Source organism: Aristolochia californica, unplaced genomic scaffold (genome assembly GCF_029961685.1).
Source record: "Aristolochia californica isolate CCGP_79_NKW_82.1479 unplaced genomic scaffold, dmAriCali1.0.hap1 SCAF_3, whole genome shotgun sequence".
NCBI classification, from domain to species: domain Eukaryota; kingdom Viridiplantae; phylum Streptophyta; class Magnoliopsida; order Piperales; family Aristolochiaceae; genus Aristolochia; species Aristolochia californica.
Window position 1 is genome coordinate 36,495,313 of NW_027181992.1, and position 16,172 is coordinate 36,511,484.

The 16,172-nt window shown below is 39.5% G+C and overlaps 2 protein-coding genes across 2 annotated transcripts; both read left to right on the forward strand.

The window, feature by feature from the left end:
* Positions 1–1,181: 1,181 nt before the first annotated feature.
* Positions 1,182–3,544, forward strand: LOC137959535 (uncharacterized). The gene is made up of 5 exons (XM_068806898.1): positions 1,182–1,187; positions 1,664–1,729; positions 2,469–3,050; positions 3,131–3,181; positions 3,269–3,544. Exons 1-5 carry the CDS (start codon positions 1,182–1,184, stop codon positions 3,542–3,544), a joined length of 981 nt encoding a protein of 326 aa, XP_068662999.1.
* Positions 3,545–14,748: 11,204 nt separating this feature from the next.
* Positions 14,749–15,396, forward strand: LOC137959536 (triacylglycerol lipase SDP1L-like). Its single transcript, XM_068806899.1, has one exon. It carries the CDS (start codon positions 14,749–14,751, stop codon positions 15,394–15,396), a length of 648 nt encoding a protein of 215 aa, XP_068663000.1.
* Positions 15,397–16,172: the final 776 nt, after the last annotated feature.

Here is a 16,172-nt window from a genome sequence, read left to right on the forward strand (position 1 = left end):
GGAATTTTTTGTGAGAATTTCCGGGAAATCCTATGACTTGAGCTTGGGCTTCTTCCCAGCTGTTATATATTCTTGTTTCTCTTCCTATGAAGACAACATACCAGTATTTTGTTTTTTCTTGATTTCTGTATGTACTTGTAGAGGCTTCTCCTGTTGAAGCGGTGTCTACAGGTTGAGATACGGTTTCTTCTTGGGTCATTCTGTAGATTTCTCCTTGCAGAATGATTACCAAATCTTCTAAGAATTGCTTAGATAGCAGATTCTTGAAGTTCAAGTTGTTCAATCCTGATTTGGTGTTTCAGGTCTTTGATAACTTGTTTTAATCCTACTAGACCGAGTCCTAAGATTCGTCCATCTCGGATTATCCTTCTTCCTTCGTTGTTATATTCTACAAGACACAAGCACAAGGCTAGAAGATGTTAAACACCTAGCCAATACTACCCAAAAGACCGGCCGGTTAGGAGTGGAAGACATAGGTATATAACCCTGGACCATAACATCACACCCCACCTTAGCGAGTCGACGACCACGGCAGTCCACTCTAGCGACGACCTACTCTAGCGACGGCCCACTCTAGCAATGGCCCACTCTAGCGACACTGGCCGGACCCGGGTTAAGTTCCTATGGCCTACCAGTAATTTCAATCTGGCCTCTAGGTTGCCCCCTTGGCTTAGGTTGCCCCCTCCACTAGGTCGCCCCCTCCGGGATTCGAACTCGCGATGTGGAAGACCGCTCTGATACTAAATGTTAAGCACCTAGCCAATACTACCCAAAAGACTGTCCTATTAGGAGTGGAAGGCATAGGTATATAACCCTAGACCATAACAAAACTCCACACATCAAAGGAATCGCAAAGTGGTTATTTATGGTATGTTCCATAAGGATGGCATGAAGATGTAAATACATTATCGTAGTATGTCTTTTAATCTATTGAGTTGTAACCTTAAGGGCTTTGTAACACTATAAATAAGAGCATTGGCTAAGAGATAAGGCATTCAATCCTTCTCCTCTATTTGAGAAATCGTCCAACCACCCTCTCTTCTCCCTTGACGCATTCTCTCATTCCCTTAATCCAACCTCTCCTCTCTAACGTCCTTTTCCTTTCTCCCTCTTCTCTCTCTTCTTCCATGTTAACGTAGAGTCATTCTCATGGGGTCCTAACTTCTACATGGTATCAGAGCATGGAGGTTAGGATCGCTATTCAAGTAGTTATGTTATCCATTGAAGAATTTGTTTATAGAAGGAATTATGCCATGAAGAGATAGGTAAAATCTGGTTTTTTTTTCATACTCTCTTTTATGGTTTCAATTTTTTTCCCCTCTTCTTGAATTCTTGATTTGCATCAAGTCAAGATAATCTCCATAAACATTGACTAAAAGGATGTTGTAGTCTTGATCTTCTTGTAGCAAAATTACATGATTGATCAAAGGTTGTTTTTTATTGTTTGTTATTTGGATTCAGTTACCTTTATGTAACAAGAATCAAACATTGTTGTTATGGGATTCCAGCATATGTTGCTATCAATTCTATAATCTAACATTACTCATGGGAGTGTGTTATGTTGTTGGATGACCGTTATATGTTTGATGAAATTCCAGCACTCACTTATCCCTATTATTTTTATGTTTGAAATTCAGAAATTGAATCTTTTTTTGTGTTGAAGTATTCCCATGAGTTAGAATTTAGTTTGCCAAGAAAGGCCTTGTCTAACGTTCCTCTCAGTTTTGTGGTTAAGTTTGGATTAAGGATAAGAGTTGCATCTATTCTCTGCTCTCTATTTTTTTGATAAATATAAGAGAAGTTGAGTAGTCACTGGTTCTTGTTATCACTTGACAAAAGCAATAGTTTTTTTCTTGATTTGGTGCTCATTCTTGTGAAAATATTCTCTACTTATTTTTGGTGGCTAATTTGATCTACGGGTGCTTCAAATTACATTGTGTAATTTTTATTTGAGCCCCTTTGACAATTGACCTCACAAGTTGATTTGCGTCAACATGGAGAGTGGACATATGTGTACTAAGAGTGACATACTCTGAATTACTACAATTCCACTATGAGGTCTTTCCAATTACCTCAGCTGGTCACAATCGGTACGGTGGGTTCTCATTACTCGTGACCTTCTCAGTCATGTTATCAAAATCCCTCCTCCGATTGATGAAGAAGATGAAGTCTACCGTAAATGGGAAAAAAATGATAGCATGGTTATCAGTTGGCTTATTAACAGCATGGAAGAGCATGTTGCTAACAATGTGGTCCACTTGGAAACTTCCAAGGATATTTGGGACAAATGTGCTAAGCTCTATTCGAGTACCGCCTCCTTGTTAAGAGTATATGATGTTTTCCAAAGTATACTAGCTACCAAACAAAGAGATAATATTCATGAGTTTCTGGCCCGATTTCATGGCCTTATCCAAGAATGGAAAATTGTTCAACCATACTCTACCTACATTGTTGTTCAAAAAAAATAGTGTGAGGCCCTAACAGTGGCAATTTGCCTTACCAATATTAAGTCGTATCTAGAGGTGGCTAAGACTCAGCTTCTTAGTTCCTCAACCCTTCCCTCTTTTGATGACATCAGTACTACGTTGTTATGGATTCCTGATTTGTCTCCTTCTTCTCTGATTGATACTCCATCAGCTATGTTCTCTGATAATCGGGGTACATCATCCCCATTTCGAGGATGCGGTAGAAATACAAGAGGAGGCCACAACAGCCATTCCTGCATTGAGCCTCGATTGTGTACCTACTGTTGTGATCAGAACCACCTTGTGGATTCATGTTGGAAACTCCATGGCAAGTCTGATTGGGCAACATCCAATCCAGCCTCAGTTAATGTTGATAAAATGGAGGATATGACTGATTCTCATTCCGAAAATGTAACTATTTCTTCAGAAGACTATGCTGCAATTCAGAAGCTGAAATCCTTATTGGATCAGTCCTCTACTCCTCCAAGCCCTACTGTTGCCACTACCATTTCCTCATGTATGCTTTCTTCCACTTCATCCCCTTCCTCTTGGATCATTGACTTTGGGGCTTCCGAACACAGTCAGGTAACAAACTCAAGCTTCATTCATTGTCTTCATGTCTTCCTCATAAATTTGTCACTATTTCTAATGGTTCCCAAACCAAGGTGCTTGGAAAAGGTTTCTCCTCTCTTACCGTGTCTATTCCTCTCCAATATGTGTTATTTGTTCCTCAATTTCCGTTAAATTTTCTCTGTTAGTCAATTAACGAAATAATTGAATTGTTCTGTCACCTGGTCACCTAGTCACCATCGTCATGTATATTTCAAGATCTAAGTACGAAACAGGTGATTGGTGGCAGCCATGAAAAAAGGGGTTCATACTATTTTACTCTTCCACCGGTAGCTGCTACTTCAATCACTACATCCGAGGCTCAACTGTGGCACAACCAGCTTGGTCATCCATCTACCTCATCATTTTGTTCTTTAGTTCCATCTCTTAAATCTTTGTCTAATTTCAATTGTGAGGCATGTCAATTAAGTAAGCATGTAAACATATTCTCCTCGTCTTACTACTACTAATACTACTCCATTTGTATTAATACATTATGATGTGTGGGACCCTTCAAATGTCTCTAACATTTCTCAGGTTCAATATTTTGTTACTTTTGTGGACAATTTTACCCAAGTGACTTGGTTTTTTTTGTTTAAAGAATGATCATAAATTATTTCTATTTTTAAAAACTTTCATCTAATGGTTCTAACACAATTTGGAAAAAAATTTCAAATCCTTAGATCCGATAATACTAAGGAATACTTGTCTAATGAGTTTAAATTTTTTTGTGAGGGTAATGGGCTTCTTCATCAAACATCATATGCCTATACCCCTCAACAAAATGGTGTTGCTGAAAGAAAGAATCATCACCTCCTTGAAGTTGTTCGGGGCCTCCTCTACTCCGTGAAGGTACCCTACTTTTGTTGGCCACATGCTATTCTTACAATGTACTTTCTCATCAATAGGTTACCTTAATCAATACTTAGAAATCAAACTCCGTATTTTATTTTGTTTCATGGTGAAGATCTATTTTCTCTGCCTCTTAAAGTATTTGGTTGCACATGTTTTGTTCATGATACTTCACCACATCAAAGTAAACTTGATCCTTGGTCTCTGAGGTGCATTTTTTTAGGTAATCTCGAACTCATAAAGGATATATTTTTTATAATCCTACACTTCGGAGGTTGATGGTTATTAATGTATTCTAGTCGAATTGAAGCTATTGAGATCCTCCGATCTAAGTTGCTGGAGAGAGCAACAACGACCACCAAAGAAGGTTGATTGAACTGCCAAGAATGAGAGCTCCAAGCTCTGAGTTTCTCGTGCACAGTAAGATGAGAGAGAGGCTGAAAAATTGAAGATCATCTTCCCCTTTCTTTCTCTTCTATTTAAAAATAGAAGAGGTTAAGTTAAGTGTTAGGTTAAGTACAAGACAGCCCATGGGCTTAACTACAATCCAACCTTATTAACCTATATACATATAAATATCTAAACAACTAACACTAATATAACTTCTAACTTATATGAATTTCAAAATATGGTAACATGCCTCCTCAAATTGATGTTGGTAAGTCAACCAATAGAAATTTGCCAACAAAAAAATTATGGCGGTGTTGAGTAATTGTTTTGGTGAAAACATGAGCCACTTGGAGATCCGAAGAGATATAAGGAAGAGATATCACTCGATGCTCCACGGTATCATGGATAAAATGACAATCAACATCAATGTGCTTGGTGCGTTTATGGAAAACAGGAATGGTAGCAATCTGAATCGCACTAGTGTTATCCGCAAGAAGAGGTGTAGAGGTAGTCTAAGGAAACTCAAGTTCTTCAAGGAGACTGTGTAGCCATATAATTTCAGAACGCACAGTAGACATGGCATAATACTCAACCTCAGTAGATGACTTGGACACATGATCTTGTTTCTTACATTTCCAAGAAATCAAGGCATCCCCTAAAAACATACACCAACCTGTAGTAGATCGACGGGTATTGGGTCACCCAACCCAATTAGCATCACTGTATGCAACAAGTTGAAGAGATGACCCGGTAGGAAAGAATAACCCATGAGTAGGAGAACCTCGAAGATAGTGGATTATGCATCGGACAGCAGCAAGAGGAAGATGTCGAGGAGAAGACATAAATTGACTAACCTGATGAATGGCATAGGAGATATCCGGGCTAGTTGTGGTCAAGTAGATGAGACTCCCAACCAAACGCAGATAGAGAGTAGGATCATCAAGAAGGTCCCCTTCATCTTTCATGTATTTCACATTCACCTCCAAAAGGAGTAGCAACAAAATAAATGTCTGCCAAACCAGCAAAGGTAATAATATCTTGAGTATACTTGTACTTATTTAGGAAAATACCTTTGGCCCAATGATGTACTTCCAATCTAAGAAGTACGTGAGTTGGCCCATATCTTTCATATGGAAGGTGGCATGCAGAAGTTATTGGGGCTTAGTAATCAGGCCAGAGTCAGTGCCAGTAAGGATAATATCATCCACATCGACCAAGAGAAGGACTATGACCGATGTCAACTTGTGGAAGAAGAGAGAAGAATCATACTGACTTTGTGTAAATTTTTGGAAAAGAATATTACTACAAAATTTCTCAAACCAAGCTTGGGGAGCTTGTATATGCCCATATACAAGATGACATAGCTTACAGACATCCTAAAGAGAAGAAGTAGTCATACCATAGGGAAGTTTCATGTAGATATCTTCTTGTAGATCACCATGCAAAAATACATTATTCACATCCATCTGATGCAGATGCCAGGACAGTGAAACAGATATAGCTAAAATAGTACGAACCATGGTCATCTTGGCAACTGGAGCAAATGTATCCTCATAATCAATCCCATATTCCTATGTGTTTCCCAGAGATATGAGGCAAGATTTGTACCAATCCAAAGAATCATCCGACCAAAGCTTTATAGAGAAAACTCATTTACTCCCAAGAGGCTTAATAGTAGGGGCAAGTAAATACATCCCAAGTGTGATTCTCCTCAAGAGCTTGAAGTTCTGTTTGCATTGTCTTTTGCCAACACTCATGTGCCATTGCATATTTGTAGCAAGAGGGAATGGAAATAGATGATAAAGTAGCCACAAGAGAGACAGTGGAAGAGAAAGCATACCTATCAGGGGGGTGAGAAGGGCGAGTAGACCGGCAAAGAGTGATGGAAGTAGGAGCAAGAGGAGGATCAGGAGCAGGCGCTAGGTCAGGATCATGAGGAGGCACAGATGAAGTGGAATTGGGCTCATAAAAACTAGGTAGAATAGATAAAGATGCAGATGGTAGTGCAACAGGAGGGGAAAAATATTGACTTTCAAAGAAAACCACATTATGAGAAACACATATACGACGAGCATGGGGATAATAGCAAACATAGCCTTTTTGAGATATAGCATAACAAAGAAAAGCATACTTAATGGATTGGGCTATAAATTTATGTCATTCATGAGCATGTAGATGCACAAAACAAACACAATCGAATTTCCGAGGATCTACATATGAAGGAGAATGACCAAATAACTTAAAAAATGGAGAAACATGATGCAACGTAGGAGATGGAAAGTGGTTGATTAAATGAACTGAAGTGGATAGTGATTCACACAAAAAATGAGGAGGAACAGATGAATCAAGTAAAAGAGTTTGTATCACATCAAGAAGATGATAATTTTTCCTCTCCGCAATGCCATTTTGTTGCAGTGTCAAAGGACATGAACACTGAGAGATGATACCTTTGATTTGAAGAAAATCATGAAGCTCATTAGACATGTATTCGCCGCCAGAATCAGAGTGCAATACCTTGATGCTGGCAAAAAATTGAGTCTCAAGAAGCGCAAGAAAGCATTTAAATATGACAAAAAAACTTCAGACTTAGCCCGTAGGAAGTTGACCCAAGTAAAATAGCTAAAGTCATTGATAAAAGTAACAAAGTACTTATAATGTGCATGAGAAACAACAAGAGAAATTCCCCAAACATTACTATGAATAATATCAAAACAGTGTGATGCATGAGATTCATGATGAGGAAAAGGGAAAACTTTACTTTTGCCAAGTTTGCATGATGAACAAGCAAATGAAAGATCAAGCGAAGAACATGTTGTACTTTTTAATAAACCAGAATTAAACATGATAAGAAGTACATCAAAGTTTGGGTGGCCGAGACGTCTATGCCACATCTTAGTTCCAGAACTAACAACATTACATGCAAAGGAAAGTAAAGGAGCACGAGAAATACTGGTAGAGAGAAAAACTTGAAGGGGAAAGAGTCGTCCCATGTTAGGCCCCTTCGCAATCATCTTCCCTGAAGTTTGATTCTATACAACACAACCCGATCGAGAGAACATAACGTTATAATTATTATCAACCAACTGACCAACAGAAATAAGATTTGTGGAGAGATCAGGGACACAAAAACATCAACTAAGGTAGGAGGAAGATCACCAACAGAACTGGTAGACAGAGAGCTGCCATCAGCAGCGTTAATTTTCAAATTTCCATCATATTTTCTAACATTGGAAAGAGAAATAGCAATGTTGGTCATATGGTTAGAAGCTCCGGAGTCAACGAACCATGGCCAAGTAGAGACTTTATTCTTACCTGAGACCCCAAAAGTAGAAAGGGCAGAAATGATCATCTGTTGTACCATTTCAGGAACGAGTGTACTCGGATTTGCTGGGGTTGTAGGAATAGTACTCCAAGTAACCGGCACAGCTCGAGGCAATGCAGTAGAACTACAAGCATCTGTGGAGGCATGATAGGCAATAACATTCTTCCTTGTCGGGCAAATAGGACAAGTAGTGAGGATGACCCATGTGCTTGCAGTACTTATAGAACTTCTTAGAGCAATCCCGAGAAAAATGACCAAATTATTTACAATTAAAGCACTAGACAAACTTCATGTCCCTACACTGATTTCTCCCTTGTGCTGCATAGGCCACAGTAACAGGGGAAGCAATATTAGCCCGATGTTCCATGCCTACTTGAGTGGAAATACTCTATTCCTCAATTAGAAGTTCACTCAAGTAGATATCCAAAGGCGATACAGGATGATGATTCATTAGATTTAAACGTGCAATTTCAAACTCCGAATGGAGATTCATCAAGAATTGATCTCTCTTGCTTGTCTCATGCACGGCTTGAACAACAGAGAGAGCAAGAACTGGAACATTCTCATAAACAATCTTGGCATAGTCTACCCAAAGGTTTAGAAACCCAGAATAGTATTCTGCAATGGAGAGGATTCCCTGTGTGAAATTAGCCATCTCATACTCCAATTGAAACCACCGAGTCGTGCTGTTTTGGTTGTAAATCTTGTGGAGGTAATTTCACATATTAGCAGTATTTCTATAGGGCCGTAGACTAAGAACAAAGTGTGGCTCAACAAAGCCAAGTATCCAGGTCATTACCCTAGCATCCATGGATATCCACTTTGACAAAGTTGTGGCCTCTCGAGTGCTGGATCACTTCCATCTATATGACCCCATTGCTCTTTTCCCATGACAAATAAACGAAATTGAAATGCCTATGTAGTGTTGTTCTTACGCGTGAAACGAATAGGTAAAAAATGTAACTTGTCTATTGAATTTATGGAAAAGAGAAATACTTAATTGACTTCATTAACTTCTTATAATCAAAATACATGAACCTCTATTTATAATAGAGGAAGGTAGTAGAGTCCAATTACAATAAAAATACCTTTGTCCCAATTACACCCAAACTCTAACACTTAAGATAAGTCCTAGCATAATTAAATAACTCAATATAGATAAAAGGCAAACATAACTCAAACTATAACTCTTCTAGGACGTGACCATAAGATAAAGATGCCTTTGTGAGTTCTTCTTGATCTTCCAACTTATGTGATAAGGATGCCAACTCGTGGTAATCATGATGGGTCCTACTTCTTATGTGCTTGGGCCCATCTTGTGGGCCTTCCTTGGTCGTGTGACCCATCTTACAATACTCTTAGATATGTGGGCCTTCCTTGATCGTGTGGGCTTCGCCTATCTTCCAACACTCCCCCTCAAGTAGGGGGTGAGAGAACAACATGAACTCCAAGTTTGCTACAAATGATGTATAAAATCTTTTTGTATAAAATGGCACATCTTCCAATATACCTTCATCTTCCAACACTCCCCCTCACGTTGTTGTGTCCTTCTATGAGGCCCTACTAGCATAATATAAGTGAGAGTAAAAATCACTCCTAGCCAGTAAGACATTGCTCCATACTCCAATCCTAATGCTAGATGTAGGGTACACTCCATCTTCTGTAGGTAGTGTGTCTATCGGCATTGCTTTGAAGTGTCCATCACCATGTCCCTCCACAGAACTAAAACTCTCAAGTGGTAGGATTAATAAAAGCCATTATAGGGGGATAGTGGGTTTATTTATAATGGTGTCTCAATCAGGGCACCGACTCTCACGGTATCCCAACCATGATATATTTTAGATTTAAATTTACCATGGTGTCCCAATCCGGGCACCAACTCTCATGGCGTCCCAATCATGATATTTTTGAAAGTCAAATAAATTATGGTATGAGAAAAGGTATTGAGGCCATCTCTTCTTAAATAATAATGTATCATCCAAAGAGACATAATAGTAGCAATTGTAATGTAACACGACCATCTTGCAACACATATAACATGAACCAAAATAATAAACCTTGTAGAAGGACCCATAAAATAATCATAATCCAATATAAATATTTTTTCTTAGATGCATAAGCTTTATCCTTTGTGTTCCCCCTTTCTTGAATACTTTGGTCACATAAACTTATCCACAACATATGGAATAAAATACATCTTTCTTGTACTTCTTCTACTTCTCCCCCTCAAGCTGGTAGGTAATGGCAGTGATCCTAGCTTGAACCAAATATCATAGATGCAGCAATAAGCCAAAATAACATAGATGTAGTAATAAGCCCTTAAACCAGGGAGAAGTCAGATATTTTTCTGATATAGCAACTCAAATAGTGACGCAAAACAAAGGGCATAAATTCTGATTTTTCACTACAACAGAATACTAGCTTGACCTTTGATTCTTCCAATGCGAATATATCTTTAAGATCAGATTGACATGAAACTTTCTCCTTATGAAACTAGACTTAAATACATTTTATCCAAGTATACTTCTCTGAATAAAATATAATTATTAGAAGATAAATAATCTTATAGATTTCGGTCTCTATCATCTAGCCGAACAAAGCATGGTTTCTCCTTTTTTCCAGCATGACCATTGACTTTTCCAAGATCAATATCTCCTTATAAAAACCTCATATAGAGAATTTTTTGAATAGGTAATAAAATAGACTTACATATATTTATTTTGATATATAATTATCCATATAAATTCTCGTTCTTGATAACCTAGAATATCTCGTAATTTGAAGGTTTCTGCTGCTACTTAGACCTTTTTTTCAATCTGACTTTCACTGCTTCAAATATCAATTTATCTATGTAGATAAATCTGATTGAAAATTGGTTGAATATGTAAGTGAATAGACTTATAGATATTTCTTTTGATATATATATATATATATATATATCCACATAAAGTCTCATTTTTTATAGCATAAAATACCTTGGAAGTTTAAGCTTTCAGCGGCTGCTCGGACCTCTTTTGTAGTCTGAACTTCGCTCATTCAAATACTGATTTAGCTTTGTAGATAACTCTGATTGGAAAAAATTATTTTTCTTTGTAAGGTACAATCAAATATCTTTCCATCAATATATAATTTGAAATATTTAAATCTCAATGTAGAGGTGAAAGATGCAAAGCAAACTACGGGTGTAGGGACGAAAAAAAATAACTACGAACCTAGACTTAGGGTTTAGGGTTTAGAGAAAAGGATATCATTATCTCTATGGGTTGACCAAGTCAACTCACTAAACTTGCTCTGATATCATGTTGAATTTATATAAAAGAGAAATACTTAATTGATTTCAATAACTTCTTATAATCAGAATACATGAACCTCTACGTATAATAGAGGAAGGTAGTAGAGTCCAATTACAATAAAACTAACTTTGTCCCAATTACACCCAAACTCTAACACTTAAAGATAAGTCATAACATAATTAAATAACTCAATATAGATAAAAGACAAACATAACTCAAACTAGAACTCTTCTAGGACCTGACCATAAGATAAAGATGCCTTTGTGAGTCCTTCTTGATCTTCTAATTTATGTGATATGGATGCCAACTCGTGGTAATCATGGTGGGTCCTACTTCTTATGTGCTTGGGCCCATCTAGTGGGCCTTCCTTGGTCATGTGGCCCATCTTATAATACTCTTAGATATGTGGGCCTTCCTTGGTCGTGTGAGTTGGGGCCTATCTTCCAACATTGTCAAATGACATGATGAAATACAGCAAACCACCTAGAGACACAACAATCTGAGGCCAAATCTTTGCTGAAATGCAAGCCTTGACTCACCAAAAAATGCTGAAATTGGCTAATTCAAAGTCCAAACTCAAAATACAAAATCTGAGTTCGAGTTGGTTTGAGTTAACTCAGTATACTGGTGTAGAAGCTTGGGTTGATTAACTCGGCCGGTCTGGGTCAGGCTGGCCAGTTCGGGTTGAATAGGAATACTGGTGCACAAGCTCGGGTTGATTAACTCAGCTAGTCCAGGTCGGACTAGCTAGTCTAGGTTGAACTGACACGGGTTGAACAGGCATGGGCTGGTCAGGGTTGAACTGGCCTTGGCCGGGCACTCAATTAAATTTTCCTAACTTATAGGGAAAGTTTAATTTCAACAGTGTCGTCTTTCTTCTCATGACGAACAGTGCCTTCGTCTTCTTTGGGTATCGGACACTGAGTAGAAACAGAAGATCTTGGATGGAACTCTCAGTAGGAGATCCTGGAGAAGCAATGAAAATCTTCCCGAAAAGTGGAAACAACCGTCTAGTGGAGCGTTTCCTTCTTCCTCGCGAAGCTGGTTTCCAAACAGCTGGACAACAGCAAAGCAAATATACGTATGGCAAAAACAACCATCCATGTTGGTGCTTGCTGAGCAACCGTCATCCAGACATGGCAGAAACAATCATCGTCCAAAAATGGCAGAAACCTTCATCCAGAAATGGCAAAAACCTTTGTCCAGAAATGGCAGAAACCTTTGTCCAGAAATGGCAGAAACCTTCGTCTAGAAACAATGGAAACAACCGTCATCCAAAAATGGAAACTCCATGGGGTTGGTGCTTGCTGAGCAGAGTGGAGAACCAAGAGAAAAGGACCAGAAGACAATCACGAAAAAAAATGATTCTAGGAAGAACCAGAAGACGCTACCTCTTATAATAAATCTAATCACGTTTGAATGAAATGAAAAATAATAAGAGTAGTTCTGATACCATGTTAATGTATTCAAGTTGAATAGAGGCTACTGAGAACCTCCGATCTGCGTTGCTGGAGAGAGTAGCAACGACCACCAAAGAAGGCTGACGGAACAGCCAAGAATGAGAGCTCCACGCTCTGAGTTTCTCATTAAAAGTAAGACAAGAGAGAGGCTGAAAAATGGAAGATCATCTTCCCCTTTCTTTCTCTTCTATTTAAACATAGGGTTAGGTTAAGTGTTAGGTTAAGTACAAGACAGACCATGGGCTTAATTACATTCCAACCTTATTAACCTATATACAAGTAAATATCTAAACAACTAACACTAATATAACTTCTAACTTATATGAATTCCAAAATATGGTTACAATGGTATCTCGGGATGTGACTTTCTTTGAAGTCACTTCTTTCTACTCCTCACATGAGGCTTCTCCAGGGTTTACATTTCCTCCTACCACTCTATTCCCGCTTGTGCCATTTAATGAAGATATTACTCACCCCCCCCCCCCTCCTGAAGCACCGGCCGTCCCCTCACCTATGGAGTTGTCTTATCCACCTAAGGTAAGTCTTTCTCCTCCTCCTATGTTTGGGCCAGAATTTGATACTCGGCCTATTGCGTTACGAAAGAAAACCCACTCTTATACTAAGTCTCATCCAATTGCCAAATTAGTGTCTTCTCATCGCTTATCTTCTGAGTGTGTTCAGTTTCTTGCTTCTCTTTCGTCTGTTTCCATACCACAATCCTAATAGGAGGCCTTGAAAAATCCATGATGGAAGGTGGTTATGGATGAAGAAATCCATGCATTATATGAAAATCAAACATGGACATTGGCATTGCTCCCAAAAGGGAAAAGATCGGTTGGTTGCAAATGGGTTTTTTCGGTGAAACACAACCCAGATGGGTCGGTTTCTCACCTTAAAGCATGCCTTGTTGCAAAAGGTTATACTCAGTGCTATGGTAAAGATTATGAAGAGATTTTCTCTCCAGTTTCAAAAATGAACTCAGTACGTATCATCCTCTCTATTTCTAGTACTCATCCTGGCCATTATATCAACTCGATGTAAAAAATGCATTTTTAAATGTAGATATACGTGAAGAAATTTATATGGTCTAATGACCAAGATATGTGGTTGAGGGGGAATCCGTATGTGTTATGGACTCCATAGCATCTAGAGTGGATAGTTGAAGAAGAGGATAGATTGGGGTTTATTTGCAATTTCAATTCATTAGGGGTTATTTGCAATTTCAATTCATTAGGGGTTTATTTGTAATTTGTTGAACTTATGGCCTTTGACATGTTTTCCCTAATTCCCTATATAGGGATTTGAGATGAATGAAACAAGGTAAACATTGAGAAAATTAGAATTAAACAGGTTGGATTCTCCCTCAGAGGTCTAGGTCGGATTCTCCCTTTGAGGCCCAGGGTTGAGCTCCCTTCGAAGGCTCAAAACATCACAACAATCCTCCCTATTCATCGTCTTCATCGTGTGTTAGATCTGAGGATTAACATCTTGGTATCAGAGCTTGAACAAGATGGGCCACGAAGACCCATGGTTGGCGACGCACAGACAAGTCCGTGAAATGGCTGCAAATGACTTTGTAGTGGAAGTGATACAGAAATGGCATGATGCCTGGGTGAAGTATTGGCTAACAATGAAGTATCGAGAGGCATTCATTGGAGAAGCTGTCTCCGATGGGAAAATGGGTGAGAAAGTAATCACTTCGTCCCGTCTACCAGCCGAAGACTCTGCGGAGGATTTGGGGTCAATCTCAGATCCGGAGGGGTAGAGAGGCTTTGCATCACCACAAATGAAGATTTTCGCTCACAGAATTTCAAAGTTGAACAGCGACGAAGATTTGTGAAAATCGGAGGGGTTTTCGGCTACCACATCGTCGGCGTTGGTCAAATTGGGGGAGATCTCAAATCCGAAAGCACACCAACACGACTCACGGCGAGCGGAACCCCATCCCGATCTGCAAAAGGAATATCTTCTGGCGACTATTCTGATTGGGATACAAGCGACGAAGCCCCAAAGGGCTGCCCTTCGCCACCGGAGACGGAAGAGGCTCCATCGGCGATGTCAGAAACATGTTCGGTGGGATTTAACTTCCGGCCACTAGCTGGCCCTCCCATTCTAGCTCTCGACAGTTCCACGGGGAACCCACTTCACCGTCATTTGGGGTACACCTCTGCAATGCCAACACATTTTTTGTCTCTATGACCTTTTTCCAAGCTTAAAGGGGGCCCCAAATGCTGGGGAGTTGTTCGACATAATGCCTCAATGTCATGTTGTTGGCTGGTTGGCAAAGCCAATGCGAGTCATTAATTTTTTTGGGAATTGTGGCCATCTTCCACTTCAAGCAGCAAAGGGCCTTACCAATGCCTTCTGTCAACAATTTTTTTTCACCAGAGCAGGTGCTTGCATTTGATGTGCCATTGGGTGCTTTTCATATTGGTGTTGTGAAAACATTGGTGGAGAACAATCTCTTGTCCAGGATAATTGCAGGGTCCAGTGTGGGATATATCATGTGTGCAATTGTTGCAACTAGGTCATGGCTTGAACTTGCAACCTTGTTTGAAGATAATTGGCATTATTTGCAATTCTTTGATCAACTTGGTGGGATTTTTCCAGTTGTTAAGAGAATTTTGATGAATGGGGCAGTTCATGATATCAGGCATCTCCAGAGGTTTTTGAGGCATCTCACCAGTAACTTAACATTTCCAGAGGCTTATGATATGATGGGGCGGATTTTGGGGTTCACTGTTTGTTCTTCAAGAGAACATAAGCCCCCGAGATGTCTTAATTACTTAACATCACCTCACGTTCTTATATGGAGTGTTGTAACAGCCTCATATACTTTTCCTGGTCTCTTTGAGACTCGGGCACTAATGGCTAAGGATAGAAGCGGAGAACTTGTTCCATCTCATCCTCCCTTTCTTGTGGGTCTTGATGAGGGGTCCGACACTTCCGTTCAGCGGTGGAGGGATGGGAGTCTGGAGATTGACCTGCCTATGATGCAGTTGTAGGAGTTGTTTCATGTACACCATTTTATTGTTAGCCAAGCGAACCCTCACAATGCACCTCTATTGAGGTTGAAGGATCTTATTAGCACTTATGGAGGCACTTTTACAGTAAAGCTTGCTCATCTTTTGGAAATGGAAGTAAAGTATAGATGTTGTCAGGTTCTAGCACTTGGGTTTCCACTGGGGGGCATTGCCAAGCTATTTGCTCCAGAATGGGAAGGAGATTTGACTGTCATTATGTACTATGGCCTCGGGCTTGCGAACGGGAATTATATCTTCCCTCTGGCATATGCAGAGTTCACAGCAATACCTGCACTGCTGGGTCAAATGAAAGAGGAAGAGATCCCATTCAAAGAGTCTATACTTATTTTGATCATGAAATTGTACGGAAGGGCTAGTTTTCCTGGGCAGGTTACTCAGTTTCTGAGGGAAATGAAGGATCTCTCTAACTGCCAACCACCATTCAGATCCCATAATGTTGTTCTTGATGTATTAGTTTTTGAAAGATGCCACACACTTACCCCAACGGTTCTTGCTCCAATGCTCCCTCCAGTTTTTCTTCTTGGAGATTCAGAGCTTCGTCATACCCAATACATACTTGGTGTGGTTCTTTTTGGTAGTCCAGATGCACTAGTAGTCCACCATTCTGGCCATTCCATTGGTTTTGGCTCAGATGTTTGGTCACTAGGCTGTTTATTTGTCCACTTTCTGCAGGGGGACGATTTCATTGAACAAGTTATAGATGAGTTTTTCTTTCTTCAACCAACTAAAGAACATGT

Bases quoted from the DNA above. Each gene is read 5' to 3' on its own strand.
- LOC137959536 (XM_068806899.1), top strand. From the start codon at position 14,749: ATGCCTTCTGTCAACAATTTTTTTTCACCAGAGCAGGTGCTTGCATTT.
- LOC137959535 (XM_068806898.1), top strand. The intron at 1,730-2,468 runs GTTAAGTTTGGA...CAAAAAAAATAG, and splicing joins ACGTTCCTCTCAGTTTTGTG to TGTGAGGCCCTAACAGTGGC. The intron at 3,051-3,130 runs GTAACAAACTCA...TCCCAAACCAAG, and splicing joins GGGCTTCCGAACACAGTCAG to GTGCTTGGAAAAGGTTTCTC.